The 14260-nt window shown below is 43.8% G+C and overlaps 1 protein-coding gene across 1 annotated transcript in view; it reads right to left on the minus strand.

The window, feature by feature from the left end:
* Positions 1-13269, minus strand: part of Zkscan1 (zinc finger with KRAB and SCAN domains 1) — a 16805-nt gene extending 3536 nt beyond the window's left edge. The window contains exons 1-5 of the mRNA XM_028782794.1: positions 13159-13269; positions 5698-6210; positions 5137-5287; positions 2338-2429; positions 1917-2043 (exon numbers count right to left, since the gene is read on the minus strand). Coding sequence (XP_028638627.1) covers positions 1917-2043; positions 2338-2429; positions 5137-5287; positions 5698-6123 — 796 coding nt within the window. The 5' untranslated portion in view covers positions 6124-6210; positions 13159-13269. The remainder of the gene's footprint in view (positions 1-1916; positions 2044-2337; positions 2430-5136; positions 5288-5697; positions 6211-13158) is intronic.
* Positions 13270-14260: the final 991 nt, after the last annotated feature.

Consider the following 14260-nt stretch of genomic DNA (forward strand, 5'->3'; position numbering starts at 1 on the left):
AAAAAAGAAAAGAAGAGAAGAGAAGAGAAGAGAAGAGAAGAGAAGAGAAGAGAAGAGAAGAGAAGAGAAGAGAAGAGAAGAGAAGAGAAAAGAAAGCAAACCTCCTGGGCATGGTGGTGCACACCTTTGATCTCAGCACTTGGGAGCCAGAGGCAGCTGGATCTCTATGAGTTCAAGGCCAGCCTCATCTAAAACAGAAGTTGAACCCTGTCTCAAAAACAAACCAAAAAACCCAACAATTAAAATTTTTTTTGTGTTCATTGATTTTTTGCCTGCACATATGTGTGTATGTTACCATGCCTGGTACCTGCAGAGGTCAGAAGAAGGCACTGGATCTCTTGGATCTGGAGTTACAGATGGTTGTGAGATACCAAGTTAGTGCTGGGAATTGGCTATGGGTCTGTTGGGAGAGCAATAAGTGTTCTTCACTGCTGAGTTCTCTCTCACACCCCTTAGCAAAATCCTGAAATATTTATTTATTCATTTAGTATTTAGTGTGGGTGTGTGTGTGAACCATGATACATGTGTGGAGGCTAGAATACAACCCATGAGACTCGACTCCCTCCTTTCAACATGTGGATCCTGGGGACAAAGCGGTTGCTAGGTTCAGCGGCAAGTGTCTATGACTACTGAACCATCTCACTGGCCCTGCAATTTGCTGCTTAGAGAAGACTCCAAGAGGGTGTGCTTCCGTAGGCTCCTGAATGCTGTGACTAGAGGAACTGGTTATAGCTCATCTTTGACTTATGGATGGGATCATCATAACTGCTGAGCCACCTGCAGAGAAGAGAAAGCTGCTTGACTTCTTTTGAATTCCAAACAAAGGTCCTTGATCAGCTAGCTGCTAGACAGGTTTTTTGTTTTGTTTTGTTTTTTCCCTTTCATTTTTTGAGACAGCTTTTCTCTGTATAGCCCTGGCTGTCCTGGAACTCACTCTGTAGACCAGGCTGGCCTTGAACTCAGAACCACCTGCCTCTGTCTCACAAGTACTGGGATTAAAGGCGTGTGCCACCACTGCCCGGCAGGCTAGACAGTTCTTAAGAGCGTTTATTCCATCTGTTTTTTTTTCCTTCAAAGGTTATAGCAGTGATAGCTTAAAAGACCAGTTCTTAATTTCTATTGAGTATAAAGTACAAGTACCTAAAAACCATCCTCCCTTTTATGCCTCTTTCTAAACCAAATCCCAGCTTCTCCATGCCCGAGTTGTTCATCCTCCCTCTGCCCACCCAAGGTGGAGTAGTTCTTTGCTATGAAATTTTCTACTACTGAACATATCTTTGGGCTTCTTGGTAGCACTGTGTCCTAGGACTTAAGATCTAGGAATGACTCATGCAACAGTTTCATGAGCTGGGTAGGATATTTATCTAGCTGACCCTTTGAATTACTTCATTCTTCTTACACTCTTAGCACTAAGAGTTCTTCATAGAAAATCATCATTGGGTTTGGACCTGGGAACCAGGCGCAAGGCTATAGAATCACAAAGTGCACATTGAGCAATCTCTAACAGGATAAAGGCAAACATCCAAGGAGGATGGACATCTTGGTAGGTTTAGGAACATGGTTTAAAAAAAAAAAAAAAAAAGGGAGGGGTCTGGAATTCGATTGGTGGCCAGTTTGCCTAGCTATCTCTACTAGGAAAAGGAGATTTCCCCTGACAGAGGTAAGCTGAAGTATAATGCACCAGAACAGAAAGAATCTTCCCAGGTAACCAAATGGTTGGAGAGCTGAGAAAGACTCAGAGCAGAAGATCTGATTTCAAAGAGCAGAAATTACCTAGACACACCAAACCTGCCAGGAATCAGGGAGCTGGAGTGGTATGCCTTGGAAACTCAACAAACACAAATGTTTTCCCTTACTAACCAGCACAGAAGGAAAAAAAAATCTTATAGCAGACATGAATTCTGCATCAGTCTTACCCTGGGAACACACATTCCCCAAATTCATCTGCCTGCTGTCCCTACTGAGATTCCTCCGAGCCAGGTTCTGACATCCCCATTCCTCCAGGATGAGGGACACGGCCATGTCCTCGATCTTCACCATTGCCTGAAATAACAGGAGATCCCCATACTCAGCTCCCTGTAGCATCAGGGACAGTCCTACTGCCCAAACCTGAGGTCAAAGACAGAGCTGAGGGCAGGACTGTGGGACACTAGGAGAGAACATGTGACCAACCCTGATGGACTGAAGGAGATATGGTGGAAGAAGCCTACAGTGAGAGGAGTGGGCTTTTTTGTGGGCTGGGCACCACGAGGAAGTGACCTGGCTGAGGTTCATGAAAGATGCTCCAGAAAGGGGCAAATCCAGGGTCTCAGGAGGGAAAAGGGGCCCATGGCTCACCTGGGAATCTGCGGTCAATAGTGCAGATGCCATCGCCTGGTCTCTGGGATTCCCCTCAGGATGAGGGGCAGGAACGTGGGTGGCAGGGAGAGCTGAGAAGGAGAAAGGGGCTGTGAGTAAAACCGGCTCTTCTCTGAGCTTCCCTCAGTGAAGAGTCCCGGCAATCTCCTTCCTACACCAGCATATCACTGCTTGATATATAGCTACTTAGAAAGATAGTTCCATAGGATACAGTTGACAGGAAGCAAGACTTAAGCTTCCTCAAGACCATTACTCTTATATTGGAATCTCATGGAGCTCATAAAAGGGTCCTTAAAATCACCAGGTCCAAACTTTAAAAGGAGAAAGTGAGGCCCTGAAGAGGTTGATGACTGTGTACTGTCAGTTTAGAGTGCTAGGTTACTATTCTCAGCTTTAGGATCAGTAGCTGCGGTCTGACTTGTACTTTATCCAGTGCAGGAACAGCACTGGACTCCCTTTTTTGCCGACACTTGTGAACAACATATCTTCAAGCTCACAGAACACTGAGAATGACGGGGAAGAAGGAGACGACCTTCATACTTCTAAGTACATTTCTGCCATTCTGATCCATGTTTCTCTGTTTGGTCATGGTTGCTGTTTAATAAAACACACACTGTTCAAATGTTGATGAGATGTGCAAATGTAGAAAGGTATGGGTCAACACACGAAAAGCAGCTGTAACACTGCAAATGACTACCAACCGTACGCAACGAGTAACGAGAATAAAGAAACTCAATTGTAAAATTAAAATTTTTCCTTTTCCTTCCTTTGCCAAGCATCTTAGATTTGGAAATGTAACTGATAGAAGATGGGTCTGAGCTGCCAAAAACCACCGAAACAGACCACTTCATCACTGCATCTTCTACCTGTTACTACTTGTGAGGCAAAATACATACAAGACGACCTCAGCACTTAGGCCTTCTCAGAGTTAGGAAACAAGATAGAACAAGACAGAGAAGAAATGGAGAACAAATCCATTCAATAACAATTTTGAAAATAACAACCCTATCTGCAGTCTTTAAAACCATCTCCCTAGCTACCTGAAGCAACAATATGGGACTTGGATCCTGAGTGTCCTCTCCTCTCCAGCTGGCACCCAATGATACCACTGTAACTTCTGCTGTGGAGGAGGAAACGGCCACAGGTGGAGTTGAACCTATACAGCAGCTATACGTGTCTGCTGGCTGTCTTCCAAGGTGCCTGGGAGAGAGAACGCCACTTTAAGCTCTACCTTCTAATATCCCTCTTCTAAATGACATCACAAATAAAGACACTAGTGAAGGAACATACTTTAACTTTTCTGTAACTCTTTAACAAACTTAAAAAGAAAATAGACTCTGTGTGTGTGTGTGTGTGTCTGTCTGTCTGTCTGTCTGTCTATCTGTGTATTGGAGTCCAGAAAAAGGCACCAGATCCCCTGAAGCAGGAGTTATAGGCAGATGTGAGTAGCCTGATGTAGGTGAACCTCTGGTCCTTTGTAAGAACAGTAAGATCTCAATTGCTGAGCCTTTTAACCGTTGTTCTGATATGCTATATAGCTGCTTTATTTTAAATTCTGATAAAAGTATTGTCTATTTCTGTAAAGTGGTTGGAGAACCGACCTAATGCAACAGATTTTTATAGAAATGAAATCCGAACTACTACTCTTCTCATTTTCTCAGTCTAAAAGGGGAATCATTCTCATTCTCTTCCTTTTGGAAGCCTGAAAAGAATGGTATAAAACATTTTATGTCAGGAGGTGGTGGTGAACACCTTTATTCCCAGCACTCAGGAGGCCAAGATGGGTGGATCTCTGAGTTCGAGGCCAGCCTGGTCTACAGAGTGAGTTCCAGGACAGTCAAAGCTACACAGAGAGATTCTGTCTTGAAGAAAAAAAAAAAAAAAAAACAAAACCAAAAACCAATGATACATATGAAATCTTTAGAAAGACTTAAGACTCCTACAAAAAATTATTTAAGAAACGCTAGCTAAAGTGTTTCAAAACCCAGGCTGGAAGCTAGGCCTGGTGGTATATACCTATAATTCTAGTACTCAGGAAGCTGAGGCAGGAAGACTGTGAGTTTGAAGCCAGCCTTGGGATATATAGCAAGATCTTGTCTCAAAACAAACCATTCAAGCTGGAAATAATATACCACTTGTTCTAGTTCCCTCCACTCAGAACTCTGCTGGACATCTGGACTGCACACAGTTTAACACATGATATAATGTTCAATGAGTACATGGCACAGTTCACTTACCTCCATAGTAAACACTCAGCCTAGGATTGCTCTGTGAGCATATAACCAAACAAGCATGCTGCTTTGTGGAGTTAGCTGGTAACATAGAACGAGATACCTCTATCTTGGATCATTTACTTTCCCACCTTTATTTGGAGGTATGGGCAAGGTCTCATTCCTTCACTGACCTGGGCTGCCGGGACTAACTTCAAACTTGCTATGTAGATCAGGATGACCTTGAAATTCTGAACCTCTGGTCACCATGTCCTGAATGTTGTAACTGTGTACCACACTTGCCTTTCTGTTTTTGAGTCAGGGCCTCGCTATGTGGCTATGACTATCCTGGAACTCATTATGCATACTAGGCTGTCCTTAAACCCAAGAGACCCATCTGCTTCTGCCTCTAGAATGCTGGGATAAAGGACTGTATTATCATGTCTCATTTTATGCAGTGTTGGGATGGGACCTAGTGCCTCATGTACAACAGGCAATCACCCTACCAACTAAGCCACCTCTAACCTGAACATTTACTTCTTTTCCACAAGTGAACCCAGTTTCTTACCTCGGGATGATAAGAGACGAGGCTTCCTAGATGAATGCTTGAAACGAGACTGCGCAGCTTCGTGATGGTCAAAGCTTGAGGACTCCTGAACTGGATCCAAAGGCACCACACCCCTGGCAAGCATCTCAGGCCCATGAACTTGCCCTGGGACCTGAGGAGAGAAAATATTTTCTGGTAAAACTTCTGATTGGCTTTGAACTCCGAATCCTCCTGCTCTAGCAAGTGCATGGATTAGAGGCATGAAGCACTGTGTCAGGTCCCACAAATCACTTTTAAAACAGGAATTAGAAATATTAAAGAGAAGCCTCTAAGTATTCTAGAGGATGCTGAAAGGAGGCACCCCCACCCACTCATCCTTTCTATGGTCAGCCACTGAACCCCGAGCCTCACAAATGCTATGCACATGCTCTAGAAACGAGTGAGCTAGTTTGCCAAGCCCCCAGAACTCTTTGAAAGAGTCCAGGAGAGCAATAGGCAAAAACAGCTGTTCCAAACACTCCCCTCTGAGCCTACTCCTAAGTCCGTGTCCTTCTTACACACACAGGTGTCATATCTTTTTACCTGTTGTCCAGACAGATCAAGTTCCAAGTCTTCTAGAAGAGTCACGGCCTCTTCTCCACTGTCAGGCCGGTACTCCTGCAGCCAGACTTGTAGTTCTTTGGGCAGGATGGACAGAAACTGCTCCAGTACCAACAGCTCCAAGATCTGTTCCTTGGTGTTGACTTCTGGTCGAAGCCATTGATGACAAAGTTCCTTCAGTCGATTCAGAGCTTCTCGAGGCCCAAAAGTATTCTGGTAACAGAAGCGCCTGAACCGTTGGCGGAATACCTCTGGGTCGGGTGGTGGTGTCTCCTGCCGGCTAGAGTCCTGCCCCCACATGTGGTCTTCCTCATCTTCTTCTTCTACCTTCACGATGACTATACCATCTTTCTCCTGTGCAGCCTGTGGGGATAGGCCTGTGGCTTCCCTTGACTCAGCAGTCATCATTCAGGCTCAGTGAACTGGTGGGGTCCAACAGGGTCAGGGTGCAGTTTCTGTCCTAGCAACTGTCTTCTATTGATTCCTGCACTATTCCTAAAGTTTAAAAAAAAGGGGGGGAGAGGGGAAGGGGGAATAAGAATTAATAAAAATTGACCAGGAAGCAGAGAAAAGTGGGGCCCTGGACTCAAAGGTCTGTCAGTCTAGCATTCTCCGTAAACTCTAGGCTAGTGGTAGACAGCACCTGAGGAACAACAAACACCCAAGGCTGTATTCTGGCCCCTGTATGCAGCCACACATACATGAGAATGTGCACATGTCAGGTATATACAGTAACCTGTGCTACTAATCCTTCATATAAGGGTGCTAAGAATGCCTCTAAAAATAAAGGAGAAAACCACTACAGAGCTGCACTAGCCTTGATGTCACTTCTAATACTAACTTGGAACTAGCGGCTGGAGAGATGTCTCTGTGGCTAAGAGTACCTGCTGTGCCATCATGAGGACTGGGTTTAAATTTTGGCACAAAATCACAGCACAAGATGTGAGTTGTATGCATCTGGCAAACACATGAACAACAAACAACAGGCACAAATAAGCCTTCAAAAAACAAACTTGCAACTATGTTCTAGCTCATTTAAAAATCCTTCCAAATGAAGAATGCCAATGGAACTTTGCCTTTTATTTACGTTTAACACGCACGCACACACTCACCCACACATATGCCACAGAACACGTGTGGAGGTCATAGGACTCCTCTACCATAAAAACTGTCCTGGGGTTGCTCAGGTTGTCAGGCTTGGTGGCAAGTATGTTTATCTGCTCAGCTACCTCCCTGGCTTTGAACTAAAGTCTTTAGTAATAGCAAACTTCAACTTTTTGGTTACTCTGCAAAAACTAGTTAGGGTTTTTGGAAACCTTAAATGTTCCATGACACTTTAAATCTTACACTGGAGGGGCTGGGAGATGGCTCTGTGGTTAAAGCTCTAATTGCCAAGCCTGAGGAGACGAGAAATCTTATACTTGTTAGGGGCACTGTGACTGGATTTGTCCCCTCTACTATTAAAAGTGGGGACAATTAGGTGATTTGCAATCCCTATCACCATGTTTGTTAAATATTAATTGCATTAAGTTTTAAAAAATCATAGAAAATAAAAATAAACTTGTGGAAACTTGAATTTAATAACAAATACTTAGCACGGGGTGTGCTTCCTGAATTGCTGAGCACGATAACTGCAATCCTCCCATCTGCACCTACTGGTCTTCCAAAGCATTGTCTTTACTTTTACAGCAACCAAAACCAAGCGTCCTGGGTCCAGCAAGACGGCTCAGTGGGTAAAGGCAGCTGCCATCAAATCTGATGACCTAAGAAGATGCTTGGGACCCGCCTGGTGGAAAGAACAGTTTCCTGTAAGCGGTTCTTTGACCTCATACTCCACACATTCACCTGCATTCACACAAATAAATAAATTAACATGCCTTTTAAAAAAACTGAAGGGCCCAACAAAACAAAAACAGAATGTTTTATAAATTGACCATCTATCTAACTGTATCACAATGAGTTAAATCAAGAGCTTTTAGGTTAAATTAATTTTTACGTTATAAAAGGCTGGGAACTAAACCCAGGGTACATGCTAGCACTCTACTACAGAGCTATATCCTTAGAGCACACCAATACTTTTAAACTAGGAAAGCATCTATAATTTTACAGTTCTCACTTAAAAATACTAATTAGATTTGGTAGAAATGGAATCATGGACTGTAGTGTAGTGACAATTTTGGAATTTTGGTTTATTTAAAAAACAGAAATATTGGGGCTGGAGCGATGGCTCAGAGGTTAAGAGTACTGGCTGCACTTCCAGAGCTCAATTCCCAGCAACCTCACAATGGCTTACAACCATCTATAGTGAGACCTGGTGCCCTCTTCTGGCCTGCAGGCATGGATGCAGGCAGAATGCTGTATATAAAAAAATCTTTAAAAAAAGAAACAAGAACATTATGAGAATGGTTTTGTTTTAATCCCAGGTATGGAATATGGGGCTGCTTTAGACTGTCTATAGCAGCTATGATTTGACTTGTATTCAGCAGAAGTGTGATAATTTCCACGGACTATGTGACATTTAGAATTCTGGGGACCTTTCAGAGGTCTTATAAATGCTAGGGCATAAAGAGGTGGTGTGGGTTGTTGGTTGTTTGCTGTTGGTTGTGGTTTTGTTATTTAGTATTTGCAACAGAGAAACAAGAAGAAATTAGATATCTTGACAGTGAAGAGTGGCCCAGGGAACTTGATGCCCCAATCAGCAGGAAGTAGTGCAATTATAATATTGTCCGCTTTTTCTCTATTGTTTTTCCTCTCCTATCCAGTGTTAGGAGGTTGAAAGGGGGGAAAAGGAGTGGAAGAAAAAAGAACCCACAAAGTAGCCAAAGTCTAGCTTCCAGTAGTAATATATAAAACACTGAGAACAAAAGAGGCATGCAAGTTTTTGTGACCAGGTTTAAACAACTTTATTTTAAATACTTATGGTCACTCATACATGCATATACCACAGTGAGCTACTGGAGGTTAAAGGTCAGCTTTTGAGATTTTCCTACCATGTGGGTCTGGGGGACTGACCTCAGGTCCATCAGGCTAAGGCAGCTGAGACAAGGCACTAGCCCTCAGTGGCAGTTTAGACAGTCTCTCCCATATGCAGTTGTTTTCAGTTGTTTCAGTTCAGTGCTGATCTCTTTCCAGCCCCATACACACATACAAAGGTCAGTACAGCATGGCTTGAAGGTGATTCTGGTTTCTCTCAGTTACTGTCAACAAATCTCTGATACATACTATTTCAGCTCAAGGGTTCCCACCGTCAGGACACACTCTTATTCCAGTCTTGCTGCATTTTTCCTGTTAGTGGTGAATTCCCCTTATTTCTAGTTATCTAAACCCAAGCGTGGGCCATGACCAACGGACTTCACTCTTGCCGTGAACAACTCCCACTCCATCCATTAACTCTGTCGGTCAATGTTTTACTCACCCGTCAAGATGTACATTGCCTTCTGATTAGTCTAGCTTAAACAAGGAGATGAGGAGGTGAACTATACACATGGGGAGAACCACTCCTGCTATGTCAGTTGTCCCTCCACTCTCTTCTTGAACACTGAGTAGCTCAGGGAGACATTCCTCTAGCATCTCACCTGCATAGGCTTAAATTAATACCTTGCCTTCTTTGACTCTCCCTCCTCATATACACTGAGCCTCCAAAAACCAGAGTGAATTACTTAAGACAGAGTCATATCATGTGACCTGGCAGGCCTCCAATTCACTAGTGACTGAGGATGATCTTAACTTCTGATTCTCCTGCCTCCCCCTCCTGAGTGCTGAGATTACAGGAGTGAGCCATCATACCTGTTGTATGCAGTGCTGGCCCAAGGCTTCATGGTTGCTAGATGAACGCTCTACCCACTGCCACATCCACAATGTCCTGAGTAAAGTAACTTTGTTCATACTTCTTGTCCAATTTGAGCTTGAGTCTAGCTTCTTGGTTCTCTACCTCTATTCGAGCCCTATTCACACACAATCTACTCGCTACCTGACTCATTATTTCTCCTAAAACTTTACAGCCCCAATCAGTGGGTTCCACTTCATTTCCACTTTCTCTTCAAGCTTCATTTCCCATCAACCTTTGCACTCCACAAACCCTTCCCCATTCAGTCAGCAAAATGACTCCAAACCCAGCACCCCAGTCATGCTCTGCCTTGGCAAACCTAAGCTAAAGTGCCATGTGTCCATCTATGCTCAGGAACATTGTGAAAGGAGAGTAAGAGCCAACATTTGCAGGTGCCAAATAATACACTCAGTACTTCCCTGGACCACATACCAACAGTCTTAAGAGGTGCCTAGGATTATCATCTTGCTTTGTAAATGTTAAAACTACAGTTAACAGACAGTAAATTATTTACCTAAGCTCTCAGAGCAAGTAAATGCTAGACCAGGATCCGAAACTAGATTGTTCTACCTCAGGGCAAGTTCTTTTTTTAATTTGTTTTTCTTTGTGGTGTGTTTGTGTGTGGAGGCCAGAGGTTGACACTGGGTGTCTTTCTTGATTGCTTTCTACCTTACAGAGGCAGAGTCTCTCACTTGAACTCAGGGTATGCTGATTGAGCTAGGCTAGCTGGTCAGCTTGCTCTGGGGATCCTGTCTCCTTTTTCTTTAGGCTGGGGTTATAGGCGCACGCCCCTCACCTGGCTTTTTACCTGGGTGCTGGGGATCCAAACCCAGATCCTCATGCTTGTGTAGCAAACCCCTTACCAACTGTGCCACTGTATTATTACGGTAATTATTTTGTGGGGCCTGATCCATGCCATGCAAATACTTTCTACCTTTGAGCTAACCTCCTGCCTAAACATTCTTCTAAGAAAAATGTATGACAGAAAGATCCAAAGTTCAAGATCTGTTTAGATTACAAAGTGAGTTCAGGGCCAACCTGGACAACTTAGGGAGACCCTGGCTAAAATGAAAACATGAGCCAGGTGTAGGAGCACAAACTTGTAATCCCAGCACTTGGAAGGCAGAAGTAGGAAGATGAGGAGCTCACTGCCATTCCAGGCTATAAAAGACAGCTTAAAAGCCAAAACCAAATCAAAGCAACCAACGACAAAACCCCCAAACATCAACAAAACAAATACAAAATGTAAAATGACCAGGGGTGTTGTTCAGTGGCAGAGTGCATGAAGTCTAAGGCCCTGGCTTCAGTCAAACAACACTTCATTGAATTTACCAAGATACTGCCTTTGTGTGTGTGTGTATGTTCACTGTTTCTTAAATTAAGCAAATTAGTTTATGAAACTCTGAAAAAAGTTTCTGGCACTTAGTAGGCACTGGGGAGGTCTTACTTTTTAAAAATGAACTTAAGGGTTGGGTAACATAGCTTAGTTGCAGTGCACACTTGCCTAGCATGTATAAGGCCCTAGGTTCAACCTCAGCACACCAGGATAGAAAACACAGACAAGCCAGGTGTGGTGGAGCATGTCTGTATTCCGGGCACCTTAGAGGTGGAGGCAGGGGTATCAAGACTGTAGGGTCAGTCTTGGCTACATAGTGAATTCGAGGCTTAACAGGGCTACTTGAGGTCAGAAAATAGGACAAAAAAACGTACAAAGTAAATTCAAGAGATATAAGTATGCATTACAACTTTCAGCTTGCTTAAAAGATTAACAGTGGAAGAAATCCTGTAACAGCAGAGGCAGTGTGGGCTGGAGCAGATGAGTTATGTCTCCTGCAAATAAGTCTCACGTCCCTGAGTAGTTTCCAGTATTCTTACTAGCAGTGAAGTAGGGACAGAGGAAGAAAGGCAGAAAACCACCTTTGGGGTCCCTCTAAAACAAAACACATTCTGACGTATCATCTCCTTTAGAAAAGATCACTGCCCAGCAACCAGACCTCACCAAAGAAAACAACAAATGACTTCTGACGGGAAAGGACTCCAGACCCTGGCCTCCAAGCATGGTTTACTTCAAAGGATGTTTTCTCAAAATCCAGTCTTTCTTCTATGTCACAGTCTTGCAAGTTTAAATAAACGTTCCTTACTCCCCTTGTCAACAGAAATAAAATGCTTTATAATATGAAAAAGCTAGTCTTAAAAGATAGCAGTCTAGTGTTGTGGCAAGTGTCTCTAACCCCAGCACTCTGGAGGCAGTGGCTGGAATTCCAAGGTCAGCCAAAACTAGAGAGATGACCCCATTTTTTAAAAAGATATCTAAAGAATATCAATACCACCACAGAATGAAAAGCTAAGATTTGAGACTTAGTACACTGGCTTGGTTGTATCTAAATATAGTATAGAGCACTTGAAAAATTTCTAAATGGAGACATTAAATAGGGAATCAAAAAAAAAGTATACAGTAGCAGTTAACAAGATGAATCTGAGTAAAATAATAAGTAAGAATCTTGTATAGTAATTGAATGAGGACACAGACCTGAAAAAACCATCTGGATAAAGCTTCACTATAGTTCCCTTGTAATGAAGCTATTTTCCCACATTTGGCCAGCTTTTCTAGTAACTTCACTTGTTGATGTGGTTACAATGAATTCTTCATAATTCCAACAAGTATTTATTGACTGCCCTCAATCCGCCTAGCACTGCCCTGTACAATAAATGCTTTCTTTGGTCCCAGGCCATAGAACAGTCAGTCTCTATAATCAGTGTGTGTGTGTTTGTACCACACGTGTGTAGGGAAGGGAGGGAGACGGATGGGGAACTTCCAACTAAATGAGCTGTTTTTTTTTTTTTTTAAATTACATTTACCAACTCCACTTCATTTCAAATTTGAAGAACCTTTGTGAGCAGGTAGTTAATTGTATGGATAATAAAACTGACAGTTGGCAAACGTCTTGTCTCATCTAAGGTCATTAATCAATCTCCTACTGGCCCAGTGTGATTTCTCCCAGATACCCTTCATGTCTCACCCACTGCAATCAAGCAAGGTGAACGAACACTCCACCTAATCTCTCAGATAGCACATTTAAACAGGCTTGAACCAGCAAGAGCTTTTGAAGCATTCCAGAAAGCTGACAGCCGGCTGTTAATTTCTACTAGATCTTTTAACCACTGTCAAGCTTCCAGCGCTTTCGCTCAGCGTTGGGAGATGGAGAGACAGAAAAGCAGGTTATCTGGAAATGTTTTCGGAACCTCAAAACGTGTACAGAGCTCAAGGTCTTCTGCGTCGTTCATCTCAAGAGCCTCAAGGACCCAGGAGGAGGACGGGACCCGGGGAAGTGAAGGACAGCAATAAAACGAAAACCACACAAAACACTTTCCCCTGCAACCACAGCAAATGGCGACAGGAGGGAGGAGAGAAGAATCCAGACATGGGGATCACGTCCATTTGTGATCTTGTCCTCAGAAATGTTATACAAGGATGATGACAAGAAAGGGTTCCTCACTGACCCCAGAGATTCGAGCACCGCCGGGACCCCGCAGGGCTCCTTTCCAAGCCCCCCGGGTGGTCACACGGCCCACCCTCGCGGCCCGCCCGTCCTCCGAGAGTCCGCCATGAGACTCACCGTGAGTCTCCGGAGCGGCCTGGGGACGCCGGGCGACCAAGCACGGCTGACTCGGGGTTCAACCCGGCCGAAGGGCACTGCACACGGACCTAGGCCCTCCCAACACCTCGCCACAGACACAATGAGTCACAAAGACCGGAAGTAGGTCAGCATCTCATCTTCCGGGACCGAGCCGAGCTTCCGGGTCCCCTCTAGGAACGCGGGAGGACTTTGCATTTCTGTTTCTGAATCTCTTGCCTAGAGTCTCCCCCACTCAACACACCCCCAACCCAAGTCCCTGATTGCCTGTCTTCAGTTCCAGAGGTGACAGATAGAGACAAAGTGATCCTGTTTAGGATGTTCAGTTGTTTTTCCTGATGTAGTGTTCTTCAGCTCTATATTTGTTACTTTCTCCCTGTCTTTTCCATCATGGGCAGTAATTACAGTTATTATCAAGCAATAATAATAGTAATTGTATGTCTGTGGCAGAGGAGCTGAAGCAAGGGTGTAGATAGAGGAAGATAAAAGCCAAGCCAGGGATGGCTGGTTACACAGATCAGCCCTGGTGAGGTGTGCCAGTTAAGTGCATTGTGTTTCCAAATATTTGGCCCGAGGACAAAAGACTATCTTTCGGTAAACAAGCTACTTACACGGGTTCTGAGCTTTGCTCATGTAGAGCATGCTATTATAGCACTTTACAAGGATTTTTCAGATGAATCACAGACACTCAACAATTCCTGCCTTTACTTCTTTGCCTTGTGAGTAACACAGAAATGAGGCTCCATCTTATAGAAAGCTCTACATCAGCCAGGCAGTGGTGGCACACGCCTTTAATCCCAGCACTTGGGAGGCAGAGGCAGGCAGATTTCTGAGTTCGAGGCCAGCCTGGTCTACAGGGTGAGTTCCAGGACAGCCAGGGCCACACAGAGAAACCCTGTCTCGAAAAACCAAAAAAAAAAAACTCTACATCCAAGACAAGTCCACAAGAGAGAGACCAAACAGCATGGGGGAGGTAACTTTATTAAAAAAAAAAAAAAAACTCCAAAACTAAAAAAGCAATTGCAATATTGTTTCTTTTTTTATTAATTAACTAAGTAATTCACTTTACATCCCAATATCAGCC

Source organism: Grammomys surdaster, unplaced genomic scaffold (assembly GCF_004785775.1).
Source record: "Grammomys surdaster isolate TR1022 unplaced genomic scaffold, NIH_TR_1.0 880, whole genome shotgun sequence".
Classification (NCBI taxonomy): Eukaryota; Metazoa; Chordata; class Mammalia; order Rodentia; family Muridae; genus Grammomys; species Grammomys surdaster.